The sequence below is a fragment of the Falco rusticolus genome, chromosome 11 (genome assembly GCF_015220075.1).
Source record: "Falco rusticolus isolate bFalRus1 chromosome 11, bFalRus1.pri, whole genome shotgun sequence".
Taxonomy (NCBI): domain Eukaryota; kingdom Metazoa; phylum Chordata; class Aves; order Falconiformes; family Falconidae; genus Falco; species Falco rusticolus.
In genome coordinates this window covers 5,483,409-5,507,124 of record NC_051197.1, presented here as the reverse complement: position 1 = coordinate 5,507,124, position 23,716 = coordinate 5,483,409, and the positions used below count along the sequence as shown (strand labels likewise).

The 23,716-nt window shown below is 48.4% G+C and overlaps 1 protein-coding gene and 1 long non-coding RNA gene across 12 annotated transcripts in view; both read right to left on the bottom strand.

The window, feature by feature from the left end:
• Positions 1-221: 221 nt before the first annotated feature.
• FYB2 (FYN binding protein 2) overlaps positions 222-23,716 on the bottom strand; it is a 30,434-nt gene continuing 6,939 nt past the window's right edge. For 6 of the 11 annotated variants that reach the window (XM_037404779.1, XM_037404778.1, XM_037404782.1 and 3 more), the window contains 19 exons: positions 19,035-19,815; positions 17,821-18,015; positions 16,715-16,748; positions 13,878-13,966; positions 13,054-13,082; positions 11,808-11,842; positions 10,860-10,944; positions 10,358-10,511; positions 8,470-8,596; positions 8,327-8,370; positions 7,955-8,024; positions 5,948-6,031; positions 4,628-4,656; positions 3,825-3,885; positions 3,163-3,255; positions 1,487-1,571; positions 997-1,153; positions 813-846; positions 222-405 (listed from right to left, as the gene is read on the bottom strand). In XM_037404779.1, coding sequence (XP_037260676.1) covers positions 390-405; positions 813-846; positions 997-1,153; positions 1,487-1,571; positions 3,163-3,255; positions 3,825-3,885; positions 4,628-4,656; positions 5,948-6,031; positions 7,955-8,024; positions 8,327-8,370; positions 8,470-8,596; positions 10,358-10,511; positions 10,860-10,944; positions 11,808-11,842; positions 13,054-13,082; positions 13,878-13,966; positions 16,715-16,748; positions 17,821-18,015; positions 19,035-19,815 — 2,202 coding nt within the window. In that variant the 3' untranslated portion in view covers positions 222-389. Of the gene's footprint in view, positions 406-812; positions 847-996; positions 1,154-1,486; positions 1,572-3,142; positions 4,747-5,947; positions 6,032-7,954; positions 8,025-8,326; positions 8,371-8,469; positions 8,597-10,357; positions 10,512-10,859; positions 10,945-11,807; positions 11,843-13,053; positions 13,083-13,877; positions 13,967-16,714; positions 16,749-17,820; positions 18,016-19,034; positions 19,816-23,045; positions 23,169-23,716 lie in introns of those variants that run through there. The other 5 variants (XM_037404789.1, XM_037404780.1, XM_037404781.1 and 2 more) reach the window with 5 other exon arrangements.
• Positions 19,853-22,963, bottom strand: LOC119155774. Its single transcript, XR_005106835.1, has 2 exons — positions 21,290-22,963; positions 19,853-19,947 (listed from the first exon to the last, which is right to left on the bottom strand). It is a non-coding gene; the product is annotated as an uncharacterized LOC119155774 (long non-coding RNA).

Below are 23,716 nucleotides of genomic sequence, written 5' to 3'. Positions count from 1 at the left end.
TGCTATTCTAGCACCTAAACCAGGCAGTAACGAGATGGAACAACTAAACTGCACCATTTTTTTCATGCAAATGCAGAAATGTTACGGCTGCTTCAGAGCTGACGAACAAGGTACTCCAAAAAGTGAGAAATACTGAAAATAACTAAATGTTGAGATAACCAGTGGAGATGTGCTCTAAATAGCAGACAAAAAAGGAAACGTCCCTTGCACATTAAACAGCGTAAGTGTAAAAAATAAAACTTTATTTACATTCACCTCATCACTCCACCATTGACCAACGTGGGCTCTCATGGATGTGGGAAGCACAAAAGAGACCTTCAGGGATGCTCTAGGAGAAAGCAGCTCTCAGGGAGGGCAGCTAGTACCGTCTGCCTCAAAAAAAGAAAGCTTCACGGCAATGGGCACCTGGGCAACAGGAGGTTCATTTGTATCAATTAAGCATGAACATGCAAGGAAATGATAATGCAGCAGGGAATTTAAGGGTGTGAGTTGGCAAGGCGATGCACACTGCGGGGCCCATGTTTGCAGCAGATGTGAATTAATATGGCATATCTGAAGGCAAGTCAAGAATCTCCAATTTATACAAGTCATGACTGGACAGGGCTTTTTTTAGCTGCAGTTGGACTGGAAACCTGTGTAACAGCAGAATAGCAGACTAAAACTGGAAATACTTATTCAATATTTAATACTGGCTGTTTACATTAACCTTCCCCTGCCTTCAGAAGTTTTAAGTCCCGTTCTCCAGATCTCAGGCATCTACACCCAGGAAGGAGAAGAAAATATGCATCATAATAAATAAAAGCAGAGTTTACCTGAAGTTCAAGTGCTCCACTAGAACATATCCATCTGAGAGAAGGAAAAAAGAACTTGTAAACTCCTGAGCGCACGAAGTGGCAGTGCTGAGCACAAAGAACATACTGTTGCTTGCGAAGCCGATTTACCCCTCAAAATGGGACGGCAGCGGCCACCCGTGCCAGAGGCTTTCTGCAAACTTACATCTGCCCTCCAAATTGCGGCAAATCACTGCGTTGTCCTCCGCGACATCAATAACATCTAGCTGTTCTCCAGCTATGACTGGGAGATCAACCCTCCTCTTACTAGGGACCGAGCACGCGGCAATGGCTGTGTTGACAATGTTGATCTCCTTATCGTACTGCAGGAAAGAAAAAAACCACAAGTTATTCTGTACTCACGTGCAATGTCTTTAAGGGCAGCGAGGAGGGGTGGAGAGAAGAGGTTTCAGGTTGGGCTGTGAGGCTTTGTTTGGAGCTGATGAGATAAAAAAAACCCAGCAACATCCCTGATGAAGATCCCAGGTTAGGGGAGAAGGCAGCAGGCCAGTGGGACATCCCTCCCAGCACACCTAAGGACCAACAACTTTCCACCATGCATCTTTTAAGCATGATAGGATTGTCAAAATTTAGGATTGACAAAAAAACATAGCTGCTTTCCTCTGGCACAACTAGTTCTCTAAACAGACACGCACCATAAATGTTTCTCTAAAAAACTTCTCTTCTTTTTCCATCTTCCTGCTTTTTTCCACATTGCTCTTCTTGATTTTGAAGATATTTCTGCATCAAGAGGGAGAGACGCACATTTCTGAGCTCCATTTAAATAATCCCTGGCACATTGGGAAATACAACCCAGAGCCTAACTCCAGTCTGCAGTGAACTCTTGGAAGAGCAAAGCACACTGTTCCCATCGCTATCTTCTGTAAAAGAATGAACGTGCACCTCAAATCTGCCGGTGAGCATGACTTGAGCCATTTCGTATCCCCATTTGGAATAACTGTTTTTTCTGTAAGCAGCGTGGGAACAAACAAACTATCGAGTGTTTTGAATCAGTCGGGTTTTTATAGAAGTCAACAATTCACTTTTCCCCCAGCAGTTTGTCCCCCTCTGGTTTTATTTATATTCACACATAAAGAGTCCCCAGATAACTCTCATTCTGAGTCATTTATGGCAGTGGGGCTTGACACAGCTCTCCAGATTTTTGGGGTTTTTTTAGCATATGGAGGAGAAAGTCACCCAAGCAGACATTTACATGGCACTGTAAAGTGATTAACAAGCTCTTATAACACCTTACGGGGAGCGATGGCCATCTATGCTGGGGCATTCCCTGGGTATGGAAATACCACTCCTTCTGGTCCGTACCTGAAATTCCAGCTACGGCAATCATTTTAGAATGAAGACAGGGGAAAAAACAAGCAACCAACCAACAAAACACCCACTTGCAATAAATCATTCACCCTTGGCTAACTTTCATGCACTTAAAATTAAGAGGAGGGGAAACAAGAGCTGAAGTTCAGGACTTTTAAGCTGTGAAGAGATTCCTCCTTGGTGGTCTCAGGCCGCAGGACCTGCGAGCTCTAAGGAACAGACAAAAATGCATCGACTTCCCGATAGTCTGTGAAATTATACACATGACTTGGCACAACACAGCAAGTGGTGTTTGAGCAACCCCATGCACGAGCTCTGTGGGGAGAACCTGGAAAATAGGTCTCTGATTTGCATTTGTTTGAAGTCCCAGGTATCGGGTCATGAAAAAGCTCATTGCAATGCACCTTCTTCTGATCTAAATGGGAAACTAAAGCTCCTACTTCCATGCAAAGTTTTGCAGTGCCAATAACAGAAAGTTTTATTTTTGATTTTATGCACAAATGGTACAGCAATAGGCAATGCAATGAACCCAGCTGGAGAAAGAAGACCCAAGAAATCAGTATCTTAAAATAAGGGCAAGAGGAACACACAGGCAATTAACTATGCTGCGTACAGGGCTTCTAAGCACAGCACTCTTGCCAAAATAGCAATAGCTGATCCACAGAGATCAAATATTTAATCAAGGCACAATTAAAGAAGGAATGGCACTGAGCATGGCAGAAAAGCAGCCAAATATATAGCAAGTTACACCTTTTTGTCTCAGCTAAGTGGGAAGACATGATACAACTTCAAGATGAGACCCTCAGGATATCCCCTGCTTTGTTTTGCCCTGAAGATATTTTATGCAGAGATTCCTGAAAGCTGGCTTCAAAGGGAAAGGACCCTGGAGCAGCAGCCAGCAAAAACCATCTGCGCCATCAGGGCGTCCCGCTCCTGCAAACAACTCGAGGGATGTGTGTACGAAGATAGACAACATGGGAAAACACAGAATGGGAATCTAGACCTTTCCACATCATCGCTGCTTCTCCTTTGGTCCTTACTGTCTTTTGCCATCAGAAATTTTGGCATCCAGGTTTTGTACTTGTCATCCTTCTCTCTGAGAAGAGGGGAAAGAGCCACACAGAAATTCAAGGTTTTTTCCAGCAGACCGCATCCCCTCCCCAAGCCCCTGTACCTACAGAGCTGTGATTTTTCTCTGTCTCCCCCCAGAACCACCCCTGTAATGCAGACACTTGCTGTGATTTATACCAGCACGTGCTGCTGCCACAATCATCTGGCAGCAAGACATCAAGACATGCTGTTCCTATTAAAAGTATTTTTTTCTGACAAGAGCTTGCCAGGATGGGGCTGATTATCGGGTCTGGGAGACGAAGTTTTCCTTCCTTAGGAAAACTATCCGAATTTTCACATTTCAGGGAGCAGCTCCCTCCTTTCCACGTCCCTGGCACTAACTAGGTAACATTGAAAAAACATTTTGCAGGATGCTACTTGCCAAGTTAAACACACATGGAGAGGGCACCTGGACTGTCTCCAGAGGACTAAGTCCCGACCAGCTCCTGACCCCCAGTGGCTTGCAGTACCGCAGGCTCCCCTGGGCACAGGTTTGTGCCAAGAGGAACATCTCCTTGGCCCGAGGCCAGCCCCAGGAGAGGGCACCCTCCTCACCTCAGCTCTCTCTGCCCCACCTCGACATTGTCGTACACCATGTCCTCCTGGGAAACAGCCGCTGTCAACCAAAATGCAGCAGAGAAAATTATTAGGAGATGTCCTTCTGAGCCCGCTCCTCCAAATTATGTATTGCAGAGGAAAACTGTGGCTGCTGCTAGTTGCTCAACCCAACGAGGCCAAGGCAATGCAAAAGCGAGATCCTCAGTGCTCCAAAAACCAGGCAAAACTCCCACACAAGGCAGGATGCTCAGGTTTGGTAGTTGAGTGTATGAGACGTTTTCTGGATGGGTTTGGCCATCCAGCTCCAGAGATGGAGTAGGAGCAGTAGCAAAGCCCCAGCTTCACACGGTAGCTAACCCTAGCAGGGTTTCCATGCTGAGAACATGGGTACGTTCACTCCAGCACCTTCTCAAGGCTTCATTAGTGGGAACAGGTTTTGTGTCCACTCCCATTTACATAGTTTTGCAGAGAGCTGCTGGAGTGCCATCGGCTGTTAAACACCACTGCCAGTCTGGAGGCAGTGGCTCAGCACAGACTGCTTTGCACGTTGCCTTCCTGAATATATTCAGAGCTACAGGAGGAATGCTCCTATACAAAGAAAAAACACCCCAAAATGGGCGACAAACTACCCCCAAGTGAAGCACAAAACTCTGTCAAGTCTTCCCATTTTAATGCTGCCACATTAAATGATTTTCAGAAAGGCACGATGCGTAAAGTTCATTTTCCATTGTGCAATACATTTCCCTCTTCACATACACACACACAAATCCCCAAGAGTCAGATATATGTATGTTGCTTACCTAAATTTGGTGTCGAAGTGGAAAACAGTCTGCGGATACAAAGAAGCTTTTAGAAACAAGTTTGCACATCAGCATCGCCCAGAAAGCCACAAGTACCAACAACCTGGCAGTGCTCTCTGCTGAAGAGATGGAGGCAGGTCTAGGTGCATGGTCTCCGTGACACCAACAGCATCTGCCAGTATCACAGCCCTTGCTAAATCAGCATCTCCACCCTCTGGCAGCAACAGGAGCCATGTGTTCGTCAAGTGGGTTAAGAGAGGTCTACATTGCATCCGAAGAACAGTCCAAATTGGCAAAAGCACCCTCCTCCTGCCTCCTCCTGCACCCATTCCCAATAGCTAGAGGGTTGACGGACAGTTGGTAACTGTAGGCAGTAGTAATTCCCTCCTTGCAGTCTGACAATATCATAGGTTGCAATTTATATGTGACAATGACTGTAGGTATCTAAGATACTTGCTGGAGCTTTAAGGGTTCTTTGTAACAGGAGAATGGCATGAAACCTGGTGGCTCCTTCCCTGTGACGATCTTTAGCAGTAGTGCAGGAGGGAGCCGCTGACATGGCAGAACACCTAGTGCGAAAAGGTTTTTAAGTAAAACAAACCTTCCTCATGTAAGAGAGGAAAGGGTTAATCTGGAATTTCCAAAGAAATAAGAAAAAGTAGCATTTGCCTGGACTTCAGGCACTGTGCACAAGGTGAGGCACATGCCGGCAGCAGTGGAGGACAAGTCCAGCAGGCAGCTACCGTGCACTTGTAGAAAAGGCGGTTTCCATGGAACCTTAATGAGGATTTTGAATATTAGAGTACCTGAAAGGGCACTAGAGGCAGTTACACAATGTCCTCTATCCTAACTTGTTAGAATACAGGCTCAACAGTAAACTTCTTCAGCAGATGCTGTTGCCAGCTTGACTATAAATGGTACCTGGAATAAAAACCCTCAGCCCGTAAAAGCCACATCAACAAGCCTTTGCCTAACCCTGGCCCACAGCTCTAGGCAGCAGGTATCACATCTCTGCATTCCCTTGTGTACCTGCATCATGCTGAGGTACTGAGGGCAGCAGAAAGCCTATGAAAACTGGGACACTGATGTAGGACCAGCTCCTGCAGGTTCCCGATGCCAGAGACTTCAGAGAAGCTGCACAGATGGACATTAGGCCACATCTGCCACAGCAGCTCCTCATGAGTTGATAGAAGCACTTTGGGCATAACTTTCCCAATAAAGCTGCATTCCTTACTCCTAGACCTCTTGCTCTCAAATTATTCCAAACAGGAATGTTCAGATTTAGAGGGTGAAGGGGTTGGACCACCACCATTTTCTTACCTTAAGTTCTCCTTGAACCTGGTATTCTTCAGCTTCAACTTTTCTATCTTGAACAAGTTTCCAAATCTCTTCTGTTTTTCTGTTCTGTCCAAATGAGAAACAGATTTTAAATTAAACAGGCACCAGGCACTGAACTGTGTGAGAACTGCCATGCTCGTAGCCCCAGAGATCCCGAAACAGGTACAGGAGGGTCAGCAGACCTTGGCCCTCAGCTCAGCAGTGAGCTTTAAGCCTCGACAGCATCATGTGGATGAATGATGGATTCAATGGGAAAGGCACCAACACAGCAAAAAGTGCTTACTTATTGAAGTCCAAGCTCAAATCTCTGCTTGGCTTTAAACTTTTCTGTGTAACTGAACTTGTCTCCTCTGACCTAACAACCACAGAACGATCCAGGTTTATTTGGAGTAAAAATTCCTAGTGAAAGGGACAAAAATTCCCCAGAAGCACACAGTGACCATTAAAGGAGGACATTGGGAGCACGTGTCTGTGCCACCCTTCACCACACATTTTTGTTGTATATGCTGTTGAGAGAGAAGTTCCACTATACACACTTCTCTCTCAAGCTTACGGGGGGTTGCAAAGCTACACGGCAATTTACTAATAGTATCTGCGAACAACCAAGATCCTCACCTGGGGGACATTATCCATGCGCAAGTACTATTAAAAATACTTTATGTGTATCAGCACACCTCATCCTGCACGTGGGATCAATAGAAAGATTCCATAACGACTGGTTTGGGGATTGAGACGGTGACCTCTGCACCCCGTGAATTCGGTCCCGACTCTAGCTGTGTTATGCAGTTCCCTTGCAAAGCCCGCCAGACGCACTGCTTTCCCGCGCACTAGCAACGGCGTTCAGCTGCTGCTGCTGCTCGGCACCGGCACAGAGGCGCAGAAGAGCCCGGGGGGGACGCACGGTCAGCCCGGGAGCCAGGCGCAGCCACCAGCGCATCACCCGCTGGCCCGAGAAGCTCGTGCGCCTCCACCACACAGCTCTTGTGGGCAGTTTGCAGAGAAATGACACTTTCGCCTCTCAATAACTGCCCAGTCACCTCGGGGTTTCGCGTTTCCCATATCTTTTTTCCCTCTCTGACGCACACAGGCTCTACATCCACGCATAAGCTTGACTTGAATCCAGATGCAAGCCAGTACGAGTCTCACATCCGTAAGGGAAAAGCAGATGTAGAGCAACACCTTATTATTCCTCCCACACTGCTCCTTAGAAGAGAGCCACCAGATGCATTTGAAGCAGTTGTGTGCGGCATCCCCAGCCCATATGTCATTCCCAAAGGCTGTCTCTATTTCTTACAAAGGGATGCAGGAAATCCTTTACTGCATGAGGGTAGGGAACCACACAACGCTAATAAGTAAAAACACACCTAACTTCATGTTTCGCCTTTTAATCCATCTGGGAAGCTCAGGCAATGTATAAACCTGAGCCTGCAAAACTCATTGCTTTTACAACACAGCCTGTGGAAGCAAATATCTTGAGAAGTTATATAAAAAGGAGAAGGTTGCATGTTCGTTGCAGCATGTCCTTTCAGCTTTCCAACATTCTGTGACCTGAAATGGGAGCATTTGGTCCCTTTTTATGGGGACAAGGTCCCCATTTGTTCCTCCAGCCTTGCCTCTTTCGGCACACACAAAAAGGTACCATTTCTCAGCTACAGCCGAGCAAGGCTTCGGAAAACAAAAGGCTAGCAAGGCTGTCCTGTGTGCTTTATGCCAGGAGAGGTCTGTAAGGGGAGTATTTCCAACGGATGGAGAGTGCTACCAACTCTAACAGAAAGGCCTCACTGCTCAGGGTTTTAACTTTGGTAACTATTTTTTGCTCCCTACATGTCAGCCAAAGGGGAAAGAGGGAGGAAGAGGGGAAGAAAGCCACCCATGCAACAACATTTCTGCAGTATTGGGGAAAAAAAGGCTTCCAGCCAGCACCTGGCATGTGAGATCAAGGAATTATGGTCAGTATTTCAAAATACAGGCTAAGAAATTGGAACTTACTCCAGTTTTGTTGGATTATCACCCCCAGTCTCAACATCTTCATATGTTTCTTCACAGCCGTTTCCTGAAACTTAAACCCAAGGTATGCCATTATCACAAACCACGTTCAGTAGCGACGAGGTGAGGTTTGCTGGACAAATTGCACCCAGGCCATTACATTTTACTCTTACAGAGGCTTCGAGGTCACTCAGATGAATTCCATGCTAGCCACATGTATTGCTCCCCACTGGTTTTAATGGGAATTTAGAGCAACCAGGCCAGAAGGAGACACTATAGATGTTGCAAGTTAAAAGAAGCTATTCACAGCATCTCCTGGGGACCAACCCAAATTAAAAGCAGCTCTGTTCAAGCTTCCCCACGTGCTGCACTTACTGCTGGCTGAAGTGAACGGACTTGAGGCATCCGACCCGTGGCTGCTAGAAGACAGAAGTATTACATGGAGATTTGCTGCAGCGTCATTTTTAAAAGACATTGCATAAACACAACCCCAGCAAAGAGCCTAAGTCCATACTCACAGTCTATCTTGCATTTCCCCAACGTCATCATATATGTCCTCCCATGCCTGCAGAGACTGCCAGGTGTTTTGGTTCAAGGCTGTTATCTCTACCCCTGGTTTTGGGGCACCAACATGCATGTAGCGCACTGGAAACAAGAAAGCACCTTCGCTTTAGGAGCTTTTCTGAGGAACTTCTCTCAGGGCAAGGGCAACTGTTGAGGATAACAGTTGATGCCACAACAAGGAGCCTATGGACATACTTTCCATTCCAGGAGTCCAGGAAAGGCTCTGCTGTGAGCCACTTTGAGAAAAAAAAAAAACCAAAAAAATTCTACAAGGTTTCAGGTTCTAAAACATTTAGCTTTAAAACATTCTAAAGTGTTTAAATATTTTACATTTTAAAAAAATTAAAACATCCATCGATATTCTCAGTTGCAGCAGCTCTGACCCAAATCCTCCTCACCAGAAAACATCCCAAGAGACTACTCATGGATATTGAGAGAAGTGATTGAAGGGAGGGTTTGGCATGGTTGGTGATGTTAAGACCCAAATAATGGTCCAGTCCATTGGAAACACACCTGTAAATCAGCATCTCATAAAGCAGACAAGGAAGGAGAGTATCCCAGAGAAGTATTTCACCAAGAGCTGGAACCAAGCATGAGAGCTGCACCTCATGAAGTTAGAAAAAGATTATTACTGGAGGACTCTGTTAAGTGGCAATATTAAATACTTAAAACTGATTTAAAAGAGCTGGAGTAACGTAGAAATGCAGCCACACAAATAAAAGCAGATAGTGTTTCTAAATGAACACATGTGCATGCAGTAGGTCTCACCAGAAACATGCACCACCACAGTACGGTCTAGTTAATGGCCAAAGTTTCTGCAAAACATTCAAATCCCCATGAAGAAGAAAAAGATGGGGAGGGTTGCGGGGGAACCAAACAATTCTGCAAAACCAGGCTCTCTGATGAAACAATAGCAGGAGGCTCACCATGAGTACTTTTTTAAAAAAAAATCCCAACAGAAATTACCTCCAGCTGTTCAAAGGTCACGCAAACCAGCAAGATTTCTCACAAAAACAGACACCAACCAAAAGAGAAAATTATTATGAAGTGGTTTAAAATAAAAAAAAAAACAACCAAACACCTGAGGACCACACCAATAACAACAACCACAGCCACAGTGAATTTACACTTTTCCTTCACGCTCCTGGTCTGTCCACCGAGCCCAACAGAGCTACTTTTCTCTCTTTCATCTTTGAAATGCTGCTGTATCACACTAGCGGCTTGCAGGGGCAGGAGTAAGCTTTTGCAGAATAGAGCCCGTGCACACTTATACCTGAAGTTGCAAAATAGTGTTTACAGAGGGCATGTGACTGGGTTTAATTGTGCAGCCAAGGTGCGTATCACCAGCTCCAGATGCTATGTCGGAGCGTCGTGACAGAAGGAGCCCGAAGTCAGAAAAAGGCTCACTGGAACTATGATGAAAATGGAGCAAGGAGCCATCATCCGTCTTAGTAAGGGAAAGGGGGAGACTTCAGGCTCTCACCCTGCTCATGTGTGTTCCTACCACAAGCCTTAGCCAAATCCTTTTCTGAGACTTAATAAATTATGAGAAGCAGAGGAGATGGATTTTAACTCTCTTGGATAAGGGCAATCTGCTAGAAAAACAAACACCTTGGTTTGAGTTACGCAGGTGGTTAACCAACGTAGGAAGCTATTTGCAAAGCCAAAATAAATGATTCAGACCAGAATACAAATGTGCATGCAACCTTTTGCCCTGGTTTAACTAAATTGGTTCAAGAGTTGCATCCAAATTTAACGTTATTTCCCATATGGAAGAGACATTTGGGCAACAGATGGGACTGAGGACTGAGGAAACACTCAACAGCGCAATGAGATACTCACAGATCTCTGCTCCGTCTTTTGCCAGCCCTTGTAGGGTAGGATGCTCTGCAGCCTGGGTACTTGACACATCCTGCTTCACTGGCAGCACCTTCACCCCACCTCCACCATCTTCCTTGGCTGAGCTAGTGGGAGATATGTATCCATTTCCACCTGTCTGAGATCAGACATTTGGTCTGGTCAATACAGTCTTTAGAAACACTTTTCTCATATAAGTGAATACATTTTACATATATACATCAACAAGAATGTAAATTATCTTTCTGTGGAATTAATACAGTTTCACGCCTTTTTCCATCAGGGATTTCTGGTGGACACGTGCTGCTTGGCAGCACTACCTGCCTTTTAGGCAGTAGCAGTTGAGCAATGAGCAGACAAAAGAGAAGCCAGAAACCCCCCCAGGGGTAATATTAAGGACTCAAATTTTAACTGTTTCCCAAAGAGAGGGAAGACAGAAGGAGAAGAGACCCCACACAGTAATTATTAAAAGTAATCTCTACGATACCTTGAGAATTTTCTTTGCTTCCTGTTTCTCTCTTTCAAGACTTGGCTCTTCCTCTTTTTCATCTTCTACTACAGCTCCTCCAGAACTGAAAATTTCAGACATGAGGGAGATCCCAGAACAGAAATGCTTCAGCAAAGTGACAGGCAGGCAGACTGCTTTATGACTGTGCCCAAATAAGCAGCTCATTTTCCCTTTGAATGAGGTAGATGCCAAAAAGACCACCAGTACTAAAAGTAAGGGGAAATCCAACCCTAAAGGCCACTGGTTACTTGGGGTGATAGCAATCACTCTTGGAAAAGAGGTGAACTAAGACGATTGTTTTCTAGTAGCAGGAATGCACAAGCTATATCCGTTTGCCAGCGGTGGCACCCGGCTCAGGAGATGTGCCTCTCACCACACTATACTGCAATTTAGGGAAGATACAGCAGCAGGAGGCAGAACTTGGTACCTTTTTTCCAGCATCACAACATTTCCCACTGAAGTGACCCCCTTCTACTACATGATTCTTCAGTCCCCATTGAAAAAACAGCCTTCAGCCAGTGGCAGCGATTATATGCTGCAAGGAGTTTGAAACGTGACATTTATAGGGTGGAATTCAGTGTGGACCTTGCCTTACCACATGGCTTTAGACCTGGAACCAGGTGTCCCAGCCTGAGAGCCTCACACCTCCCCCTTCTTACACTGAAAGAGTTCAGGTTTCAGTAGGAAAAGACAATGTATTTTCTTGTGTGCCAGAGGAGGGATGACAATCTCCCCTCCAGGTATCCCTCAGAATGAAAACGATCTTAGAAACCATGAATGCTGACACAGACGAGCATCATCGTCTACATTGTTCTGGTCATGATATGTATGAAATGTCTTTCTATTTACTGAGTGTTACAATACTCTAACCCTCACTGAGTTAGTTGTGGGGTTAGAAAAAGCTTGAGAGAAAGGAAAGGAAATTACCTGGATTTGGCAAAGAGAAAATCTGTCTTCTGTTTCTAGAACGAAGGAGAGGAAAGCTTTCAGCCACTGCGCTTTTTTCAACAGTCAAGCTTTTATACAAGGCCTCAACTGTCATCTAGTAGTTAAAGAAATATTTCTTTAGAAAGCCCAGAAGCATTTTATGTTTGGAATAGTCATCAGACAAGGAAATATCCTCTACTTCGCAGGACAGGGGATACACATATTGACAAACTGTGTAAGGGTAATATAACAGTACAAGGGATCAGGCCGATGAAGCTACTGGTCAGAACGAAAGGTTGGAGAGCTTACAGAAGGGGAGGAAGTTTTTTTTAATTAAATAAAGATTTTCCAACCTACCATAAAATAAGACTACAGCCAAGCCAGAGAGCCTCTCTGCAAATCATGCACAGATAACTGCCTTTGGAAACCTATGCTATTTCCTGGACAATTTGACTTGGAAGTGGAGTTTGACATTTCAGCAGGGCCAGAACCAATACCCAGTACATGACCATCTCCTGGCACGAGGTGACTCGTCCTCTCAGCCCAGCTACCTGCTGTGAGTCCAGCCACGCAGCCCGGCAGGTCTTCCCTAGGGACCGCTGCAGCAATTCGGGCCCCGCGCAAACGCACTCTCCTGCCTTCACTGCAGGGCACCTCCGCTGCCAGGGTGAACTGCCACCCCCTTTGCAGCCAGGGTAAAACGAAGAGAGTCAAGCTGCAGTTTGCAGCAGGGACACCCCCACAGCAGGGGAGGAGGACCCGTGCAGCCATGCACCCCACGGCTGCCCCGCTTACGAGCCAAAACCCGAAGCATGCTGCCATGACAAGGAACCTGGCTCAGTTTGGCTTTTATGCCTTCACAGAGGGACCACCAGCACAGCGTGCCTCTGGCAGGGACTTGCAGAACAATTCAGTGGATTTTCCCTCCAAGAATTCACGGTCTAGATATCAGTGCTTGACACTTACTTGGTCTGCCACCAACGTCCAGGTGGTGCTACCCCTTCCTTACATGTTTGCAGTGGAAGTCAAGGGAACTGACTCGCTTCCCTAGTGTGTTTGGAAACTTCATTAGCCTTCATGTCCCCTCTGCAATTTCTTATTTTTTGAGAGTCTTCACCGACAACACACATAAAGAAACACTCAGCAGATAAGAAATACAGATATTAAAGGTTTCTAAGACAGGAAAGCATGTCATGTATGGTATGGTCAAGCCCAAAAGATCAAAACTGGTGGTGATGAGACTTACCTTGTGTTCTTCAGGCTCTGCCTTGGGTACTAGAAAAGATATTTGTGAATACATATTACTTTTTAGTCCATGTTAAAGTCACTGCACTTTATGTTGCAAACCCCAACTTCAGCCCACACGCTCAGCATCCAGGCACACTTCCACCATGGTACATGCACCATGTCACACTGGCCAGGGTCTTTTCATTTGCCATTTAGCCCTGGCTTACATTCAGAGGGCTGCAGCATCGAGCTTAACTGGCCACAGTTTTCATAGCCCTAGGGGCTAACACAAAAGGGCTGTGGCAGGTTCCTCAAGACTTCCTGACTCCCCTCCAAGACAGCCTGGCTCGGCTTCTGTTCCAAGGGGTGAGAAAACCAATGCACAAGGCAAAAAACCAACCTCCCTCAAAAGAGGCAACTTTGAAAAATGTAAAAGCAGAGCAGCGGCAACTCTGATTGAGAAAATTATACTGGGAAGAAGTAGCGATGGAGATGGAAAATCTCTGTGCCCAGTACCCTTCTGCTCCTAAGCAGATGCTGAGGTTTGCATCACTATCTTCTTTTCTTTCTCTTCTACATGGATAATGTCTCATGACTTTTCCCCACCTCAGCCTTACTGTAAGCACCATTTCACCACTAAAGTGCTCACTTCTATTTTGCCTGTGCCCCAAAGTCCTCATACACTGTCAGTGCACAGAGGGACAGTACAGACAGTTATCTTCGCTCACCAGGACCAACGTGCAGCTGCTTTTCTCATCTTGAAGAAGCTATATTATTTCATTTTCTAAAGGCTCTATCCCACATCGCATGTAATTCACCTAGCAGTCTTGCCTGGCAAAGTACCTTCAATGACACACAAGGTTGTGGTGTCCCCAGACTGATTCAGGTACATCAGGGTCTCTTCATAATTATGATGCTCTTCAAGTTGGGCACTGAGAAGATGAAAGAAAAGAGAGAAAAGATTTTGTTTTCTGGCCCTTTTAGAAGTCTGGAAAAAAAATATTCATCTTAAGGACAAGGAATTCAAGCGCTTTGATACTGTGCCTACAAAAAAGCAAAGTGAAATCAGGAATTCCTCGGAGGGAGAGGCAACCTGTGCCAGGGCTCAGCTGAGCCTTCCCCCCGACTCCCCACTCCCACTGCTTTTCCTTTGGTAGGACAGGTTGCGTTTATAGGGCTCAAAGCACATCAGGGGACTTCATACTGGGATTATGGTCTTCTGCCTACAGCGATCCCTTAAGTAGAAACAGAACAAAAAAATTCAAGGAAATCAGAGCGCAGCATTTTTCAAACCCACTACAGCTACTTTAAAACGAGTAACAACCCAGTTGCAGTTTGGTATGCTGTTTCTTACTTAAGGAAACAGGCAGGGAAAGCAGAGCTATCAGAGGGTACGGTTAAAGGTCCTGCTCCTGAGCTTAGTGAGACACATGCTCCGCGTCGATGGGGCGAGCGGCATGTGCCAGTCGCGGGAGAAGGCAACGTGCCGCAGCCCCAGCACCGCTCAGCCGCAGGTACTGGGCTTCCCAGCCCGGTCCCCATCTGCTCATCCTCCTTTTTCCTTTCCTCCTCTGGAAATTCCAATTAGCATCATTTGGGAATAGGTGCAGAGAGAAATCCAAGCCTTCCCAGATCACCCAGGCAAAGCCCCTTAGGCATCCCCTCCATCCACGGCAGCAGAGGTGTCAGCAGCTCAGGAGCACCGGGAAGCGGCAACTGCACAAGACGCAGCTTATAACACATACTGGGGTCATGGCAGGGAGAGTTATAGTGAGAACTGCCACACCTTTTAACAGTAAGTCTATAACAAACCCGAGGAAGGGCTTGGTTTTCCTTGAATCACCCTACTGCCACAACTCAGCTTCAACAGAGTAAACACTAAGTAGTTGTTGCAAACCAGAACGAGAGGAACAAGAAACTCAAGGTGCATTTTACCAGTAGTGAAATCAGATAAGAAACAGCACCTCAAGTAGAGCAGAAGCTTGTGATGCTCCCAAAGGCTGCCCTGGCCTCCTGCTGTCCCCTGCAGCCCCCAGCACTGTGGGCAGCGCCTGCCGCCTTACTGGTCCCACAGCGTGTTTTGGACACGTAGGTCCCCCTGAAGGGGACACGCATACACAATTGCAAAAATACTGCAAGCAGGTATTTTGTCCCTGGTGCCACTGCTTGAGAAAGAGGAGGCCGGGAAACCCCGATTTTTCACTTCTCCAGCCCAACCCCTGGATAAAATCGCACCCTGGGAGCTGTGCCAGACACCAGCCAGCCCTTCACATATACCACAGCGCTACACCGGACCTGCGACAGAGCTGGGCTGCTGGGTCCCTGACCAGCAGTAGTGAAGGCAGGCTGTTTATTCCCAAACGAGGAATCGGAGCTCAGGATTAATCAGCCCAAGTGACTACGTCAGGGTCTCTAAGAGACCAGACTTCAGTCAAGGCGAGGCTTCAAGGAGGGGAATTTCTGCTCCCAAAACCCCACGATTTTGCTTCCGTGCTGGAGTTGATGTCATTCATTTCCCCAGTTATCACATGGTTAATAGTTAACAATTGACCTTTGTACAGACCGTATCACAAGGATTAGAGCAAGGCAGCTAATCTTGCGGCAACATATTACTAGGACAGTTTCCTTGTGGTGCATGACAGCTTTGGAGCTGGTTATTTTTTGACCAGTCCTCTTCTGACAAGTACAGGTTAAAAGTTAAACAAAACACCAGCCAACGCTGGCAGGAGCACCTCATGATGTGAAAAGCATGGCTTGCTGTGGCGATAGCTGCAAGGGTTCATGGTTTGGGCACAGAAAGCATTTTAAGAATTTCTCTCTTGCTTTGGTTCATCCACTCTGTTTCCCATTTTCACAGCTGTATATTCATGCAGCTAAGACAACATGTATATGAATATTTTTCTCCATTTTTGCCGTTCTGGTGGCACAGAACAAGGACCACTACGTAACCACTCATAACAAGTTAAAGACTTATTAGAAAAAGTCAGGATCCCCTTGTATACAAAACCATCTGTGCCTGTAAGATTTCTGAGCCATTTCAGACATTTGCGGTAGCAGAAGATGAACTTGGAATTTGACGATGAAGATGAACAGTGAATTTGGACCACCACTCAACAAAAATCTCACTTCAGCCTCTGGAGACAGCTGAAGTCCTGGGGAGGGGGAGGGCGGGCTGTGGCTCCTGTACCCTGGCTGTGCTGGCTGCACAAACATGAGGGAGGGCAAGCTCCCCCGCTGCTGGCAAAAAGCCAACACCTGCTGGTTACATCAGGGCTTTGTTTCAGCAACAGTTGTTAAAAAGCATCTCTTTTCTAAAAACACCGAGCCTGAGTATATAGAAAACAGGAAGCAAATGCCACATGGGTGCTGAGTCACCTTTGCAGCCAAAGCACTGGCAGCGTTCCCCCCCAACCCGCTAAACCAGACCTAAGGACACCTGGGCAGGGTTCCCCATGCTGCTCAAAGAACCCAGAGGAGAAAATAGGGATGAAGCTTTCTACTTCAGAAGGCCATCCCAGCCAGCTTTGAGCTTCCCACGTGGCTTTGCACAATCCCTGGAGTAAGTCGCTGCCTCTGGGAGCAGGATGTTCGCTCCAGACTGCACAAGGATGCTTCAGCATCGCAGGATGGGGATGCTCCCATTGCTGGCGAGCCGCATGTTTGCCTTGCCGCACGCTCACCTTTCGGGGGTCAAGTAATCCTCTTCTTCAGCAGCTGCAGACAAACACACAGAGGATTAGTGTTTGAAGGCAAGACCGTTCTCTTACAGAACACCGGCTGCCGCGACGGGGAGGTGTGACGGGGACGGCCTTTCCTCCAGGCAGCACGCTGCACACAAAGGCAGGCGTGAGATAAGATTGACAGCGGAGACTGGGGCTGTGGCTACGTTAATATGTCATTATTTCATGTTTCCAGGCAACAACCTCCGGCTTTCTAGAGATCAATAACTGAGTGATACTGAGAGGGCACGGAGATGATGACGTAGAACTGTAACTAGTTTCCTCCATTAAATATGTTTAGAAAAGGCAAGTAGATTGGAAAAGAGTTGCAGTGAAAACCTCTCTCTTCCCCTTCTGTTTGTATCAAGGCCAGGGCAGACCAATAAGCACTGGCACAGTCCAGCCAAAGAGAGTTTAGCAGAGCCCTTCCTAGAAAAGCAGCTCCCTTTGGATTCGTAAAAGTTGTGCCTAAAGATCTGGCTATAATTAAGGCCGTATTTATAAAGAAACACCATTTAGCAGCTTATTAAGCGGTCCAGAATATTCTATTATGCAACATCGATAGGGTTTTATTACAGGAAACTGAACTTTTGCATTTCTTGATGTCGGAACATTTAACAACGTTGCCCTCTGTTGTATTTAAAACAGAAGAGGGGATTAGCAGACCGGTTTCCACCCATTTTATCCTGCCTTCCCACAGTTGTGTGCTGCAGAGTGAAGGCATTTCCCATTGAAGAGGAGCGATAAAGATCAGCTCTCCGCACACAGCTGCTGCGTTACAGCCAGCTGTAACCCGCTCACAACACGCTGCACTTGGGAGGAAAGCGGGTTGCTGCATGGGGGTGACATCCGACCTGGAAAACCAGATCCCTTTTCCAGATTAAGAGGAAAAAAATCAGTCTGAAACTGTTGAGCAATTTTTACTGTTTAAGGAAGATGTTAGAAACAAGTAGCAACATCTTATTTATGTGTGCTTGGAACCATGGCCTTATAAATGACAGTAAACTGCAAATTATTATTCATTTTCTGCAAAACAGGTTTGGGGAGAAAGACTAGAAATCTCTTACTTGTTTCATTCCCCCTGTGGACTGAAAGTATGGCGCTTTGGAAAGCACTGAGATCGAACTTTGGGGGTCTTGCAGGCTTCCCAGGGGCAGGACCCAGGGATTCAGCTGAAGGGAGAGGTTTAATCCTTGGCCACTTGCTCCTGGGGCACGGAGACCATTTTCCTGCTCTGGGCTGGCAGAAGGGAGGCTCTGATCCTGCTCCAGAGAAACACAAATACAGGCAGCAATTAGCCCTCATATAAGCAAAAATTCCTGTAGCATCGTTAGTTGTTATGCAGACATTTCTACCCAGCTCTGCTTCCTCCCAGTCTCAGCATCCCTGTCACACAGCGGGGCTCCCACCATGTCACCAGAATGGAAAAATAAATGGAAACGTCCATTTTTACAGATCTTTACAAAGTTAACCCTGTTGGGGCCTCAACTCCTGACAGCTCCCTTCCTCTGGTTTATAAAATACTAGCTTAATTATCTGTGCCGATAACAGTTTAATCTGCCAGGATTTAGTGGCATAGCTGTTTTCAACACACAGCCCGAGCGAGGTAGCTTTCCAGGGTAAACAAAGGCTTAATCTTTTCAGTGCCCCGCCACTCCATGTGACGTTAGCAAGAAGAACTTCACGGCATTTGAATTTCCTAACACCAGTTTCTGTAAAAAATACTGCAAGGAGAATATGCTTTCTGAGCTCAAACGTGACCTTTTGCAAAGCCAGGAGGGTGAAGAGGCAGGAGTTCAGGTTTAAGCCTGAACTTTTAATTTCAATTTTCAAGTAGTTTGAATTTTAATTCGAACCAAACTGTCTTGGCAGAAAAGCCAAGCCTTTAGGGTCTGTGGGAAAACCAAGTGGCAGGGCGTAGTCACATTTACCTTGCAACTGCAGAAGGCCAGAGCAGACCAAACCTGAAGACACTCCCCTGTCTTCACCCTTCATTTGACTCTCAAAACATGGACATTTGCTTAGAGTGAGCTTTAAAAAATTTGGTGCAGCTGAGGAACACTCCCCTTACCCAAGCTCAGCAGCAGTTTGGGGCCCATTTCTTATCTCCAGGACCTCCACAGAAAGAAGAGACCACTCGGGCCAGTTTGGCCTCTTCTTTGGGGGTCCCAACTGGTAACAGCTTTTCTCTCCAGCTGCTCTATGCTGCACTTTCAGAGCACCTATGTACCTATACGTTCATATGCGTCAGAGCTCACTGTAAGAGTACAGCCTACTATACCTTTTTGGTGCTGAGGTTGCTCTCTTGGTGCACGATAACCCAGCTGGCAGGATTTGGTTGCCACTGCGCCCTCAGCACCTGCTTCGTCAGAGCTCCTGTGTCCTGTGGGAGCGTGGGGAAGAGCCGGCCCACGGCCGCGCAGAGCATCCTTCTTCTGGGCAGGCAAGGCCAGCGCAGGCTCACTGCCAGCTGGTCGCATCCTGCTGCTGCTCAGCACAGCCGGAGCACGCGCTGCCCTCTGCTCCAGGGAAGGGTGCACGTATAAGTTTGCTGCCCGTTGGGCTGGGAGTGTCGCACTTGCTTTCTCGCTGCAGGATAAAGTGTTTTCCCACATCCGTAGGGCATGGTGGAAAGAACTTGGGAGTGCAGGGCCCTCTGAGGCTCTTTGGGCTGATCCTTGCCGGTCAGTGCAATGGGATGGCAGAGGTTTCTGTGGACTGTTCTTGGGAGAACTCGGCCCTTTCTCCAAGATGTTGCCTTTGTGCTCTCTGTTGTGCCCCGTCGGCTCCACGTATCCCAGCTTGGCTGGAGGATGTGCCAAGGGGTTGCATTGGGTGAGCGCAGGGTGCGGACGGGCAGGATGGGCAGGTTCACCCTTGGGTTTTAGTATTATCCCTTCTCTCTTACTCAGGGGCAGAGGGCTGGACACAGCGTTCCCTCCAGAGCCCAGCTTGGGCACGATCTCGGTGGGAGGCTTCTTGTGTGGCTGCACCAGCTTGCTGGCCAAGTTGGAGTCATTTTGAAATTTTGCTCGGAGAGCTCGGAAATCAGTCACACCTTCCTGGGTGGGGGAAGAAAGGAGAGCACAAAACATCTGCTTTCACAGGTGGCAACAGGCAATTTATTTGATCATGATCATTTCAGAGAGAAAGAGGCTGCAGACTCCACCCTGGTCACCAAGGATATTCTGAGCCTGGTGAAAATTTAAAAGCAGGAGAGGAGAATTAGCTCATTCAAAGGATCCTCCGAAGGCTCACAAATCACTTCTAATAAAGGCAACAGAGCTGAGACGGGGGGGAAACACAGGAGCAGAGCATGGAAACACAACCAAGCAGGACCAGCAGAGATGGGTTCCTGCTCCCCAATGTCGGAGAATCTCCCTCAGGAAGACCCGGCAAGCACTAAAACAAACTTCACAGCCTCCCAGCAGAGGTGCTGCGACCTGCTAGGTGTGAGAGCTGCACTTTTTTTTCAGTATACACAAGCACCAGCCAGAGGAGAGGCTGGTGCTGCTCTGGAGACCCCCAGTCCATCCCCTGCCCCCTTTAGAAAACTCCACCATGGGAAGAGAAGCACTGAGCATCCTCCTTGGCAGGCTCCACATGACCTCTGGGACAACATTTCCCTCCACTGTGTTGGTTCAGCTCAAGGTCCCCACAGCTCTTTGGATGCTTCTCCCCTTGCTGTCACTCCCACCCTGGGAAGCAGAGGACATACAACCCAAGCACGTGGCACACAAAGACAGCAAGAGCATCTCCCAGTCCAGGTAATGAATAAGGTGAAGACAATTCCTCTCCCATACAGTTACCAGATGACAGGATTTATGATTCTGAACAAAGATTGCTAATCAGTGACAGCACTGTTTAACAGGACACTTAAAGAACGTTTTGTTTCAGGCCTTCATCCCCAGGCATCTCACTGTCCTGTGCTGTAGAAAGGGGACCGCAATTTCTGCCTGCAATGTCGTGGCTTAAACTCAGCCCTGAACTGAACTAGAGAGAAAATATGAAGAAAAATTTATGAGCTACTTAAGTCCTTGAACTGCTCTATAACTTTTTATATGTCACGATTACATTAGGTGCACTACTCTGGCAGCTTAGTTCAGTGAGGAGAACTGTAAGGCTTCACGAGAACCTGTCTAATGAGGAAATTGGAAAAAATTATCTAGGACAGAACTTCGTTATTCTGAAAAAAGCCCCAGCCTTAAGTGTTAAGGCAGAACAGATGAATAGCATACTGAGGTTTTATTGCATTTAATTGCACGATTTATTAAACACTGACAATTTCTCTTGAATAACCCCTTTCACTGACTTTATTACTTTCACAGGGTAGTGCATGATGTAAAGAACCAACCCTTGGGGGAGAGGTTTGAATTGCTCCAATTATATTTCATATTAGTGGTCAGCAGCATGATGCCGTGTAAGCTGCCCAGACAGCCTAATCTAGCGGCGAGCCGATGGGAATGAGAGTTTTCAGAAGCATACGGAGGATGAATCAGATTTCGGGGAAAAAAAAAAAAAAAATCCCACATGTACCCGATCCCTCCAGCGATGCCAGACAGGAAATCAAGCAGCGAGGTGCCCTAATGCAATTGCACCGAGCTTTCACACGTGCTGCAGCAACAGTTGAAGAGTTCAACGCTGTTTACCTCTCCTTACTGATTTTCTGTACTGCAGCGCATAGTTCCTCATCAGTGCCCTCAGAGACAAAGAAAATAGAAAAGAAAAAGTACCTGCGTGTCTCAATATGCCACAGGCGAGGCGGAATCATGCGAAACAGGGTTCAGTCAGGCCTCTCCCTGGCACTGGCTGTGGCAGAAATGGCTGTGACAGTCGCTAGCTCCTTTAATTAAAGAGGGGTGGATACAAGCCTCCCACGGCCCCCCTTAAGTTGTTATTCCTCTTGCCTTGAAATGGCAGCTTCAAATGATTTGCTTAATTAACTGGAAGATTATCTGTGCTTAATGCGTGCTTGGTGCCCTTCACTAGAATATGGTTTCCCCCAGTTTGCAGCCCACTGGGACACTCACACCGGTGCCACGAACAGAGCCGGTGCGGCAGGAACACGAACGGGGTTAAACTGCACCCCACGGCCACCTCCTGCACACCTGGACACCCCCTCCATCCCCACAGGCCGGGAGGTCTTGCATCCCTGCACAGGGCTGAGCTTAGCACGACGCTCCGAGGTGCAGCGAGTTCTCCTGGTCTCCGCAGGGATGGCCTTCCATCGCGCAGGGATGTTTCAAAGCACATCCAAGCAACTCTCCGGCTCGACCCACGCACCTGCAGTGGGCTGGGGGAGATGCTCAGCCTGAGCATGGCGCCGGGTGGGTCGGACAGGAGTGAAACCCCTGTCCCAGCGCCCCACCACCCCAGGGAGGGCTCGGCATAGTGGGGAGAGGAACTTCCCTGGAAATCTGACCAGTTGACAAGTAGGGAGAATGCACTCATAAATTTAAAAGGGCTGCCAAAAGCTCACAATACGTATTACAGCTACATCTGGCCAAATAATTCACTGTGAATAATAAAACATTTGGCAAAAGCCCACGCAAGATGAGAGAGGGAGAGAATAAAAAGGAAACAAAACTTCCACCGGCCGGAAAGCTGTGAGCGTTACGGAGTCAGGGGACAGCTAAACTTTCCATATTTTCCCCCTATAAATAACACGCTCTTTTAACGTGAACATCGCTCCAGGAGGCAGAGCAAAGCGCGGCTCAAGCCCGCGATAAGGAGCCTTTGAGAAGGCCCAGCAGCGGGGGGCTGCGCCCACACCAAGGGGGGCAGCAGGAGCCCGGCTGCCCCCAGCTCTGCAGCCCCTTCCTGCCGCCCCACAGGAGGCGTGACACGCAGCCCAGCCCAGAGGGAGCGCTGCGCGTCCCCCTCCTCACATTTTCCTGGTTTAGTCGGTCCTTTAGCCGGTTTCCAGGGGAGCTCGGGGTGGGTTAATGCTTAACCCGCGCCGCCCTCTGCGCCGGGCTGGAGCCGTGCCCGGCCGGGGCGGCCCCGCGCCCCCCCGCGCTCAGAACCCACCGGCTCCTCCCGGGGGGGCGGGGGGGCAGAGATAAATCCACCTCTGCTCTCCGTTAAATCAAGGGGCAGCTCACGGCAGAGCGGGGGGGCAGAGCCCCGGCGCCGGCAGCCCCCCCCAGCCCCGCTTCGGGGGGGAACAGCGCCCACCCCGCGGCTGCGCTGCCCCCGGCGCCCAACAGCCCCCCGCGGCGAGACCCCCCGGGCGGGGCGGGCCGTGGGCAGTGCCCCCCGCGGTGGGGGCGGCGGGACCCCCGGCAGTTACCGCAGCCATCCCTTCGCCGCTCCGCGCCGGCTCCGGCGGTGCAGCCCGGCTCCCTGCCGCCGTCCCGGCCGAGGCGGGGCGAGCCCGACACACACCTGGGCCGGGGCGTGGGGCTGCCCCGGGGCGGGGAGAGCCTGGCCCGGGCACGGCTCGGCTCGGCCCGCGGCTGCCCCCGCGTCCCCGCCCGCTGGCGGCAGCGCTCGGCTCGGGGTGGGGGGGCGGGCGCGGGGGGCTGCGCTCGGTTCGCTGCTGGGGAGAAAGAGCGGGGCTGGCCCGGCACGGGTGCCCCCCAGGGGTCCGTACGCAGACCTCGGGGTGACCAACACAGGCGGTTTCCCGGAGGAACCACACGTTTTCCTCCACTGTGGCCAGCAGAGCCCAGCAGACACAGCCCCACCCCCCTCCTCCCGCAGCAACCCACGCGTGTTCCCTGGCGGAGCAGCCCCCTTCCGTGGCGAGCTGTTTCTGAGTCCTGAGGACAAACCACTTGAATCAGGACAAACGAGGCTTTTCCCATCACTGGCTATTTCTGCCCAAGAGGACGGCCTGAAAGGTCTGTTCAGACACCGAGCCCGTGTTTTCACAGAGCACATCTCCCAGGAAAAGCCAGGCTGGTTAGCTTGGCGAGAAGAGAACTGAGAGCCCCAGGGCTTTTTCCCTCTGTAATTGAT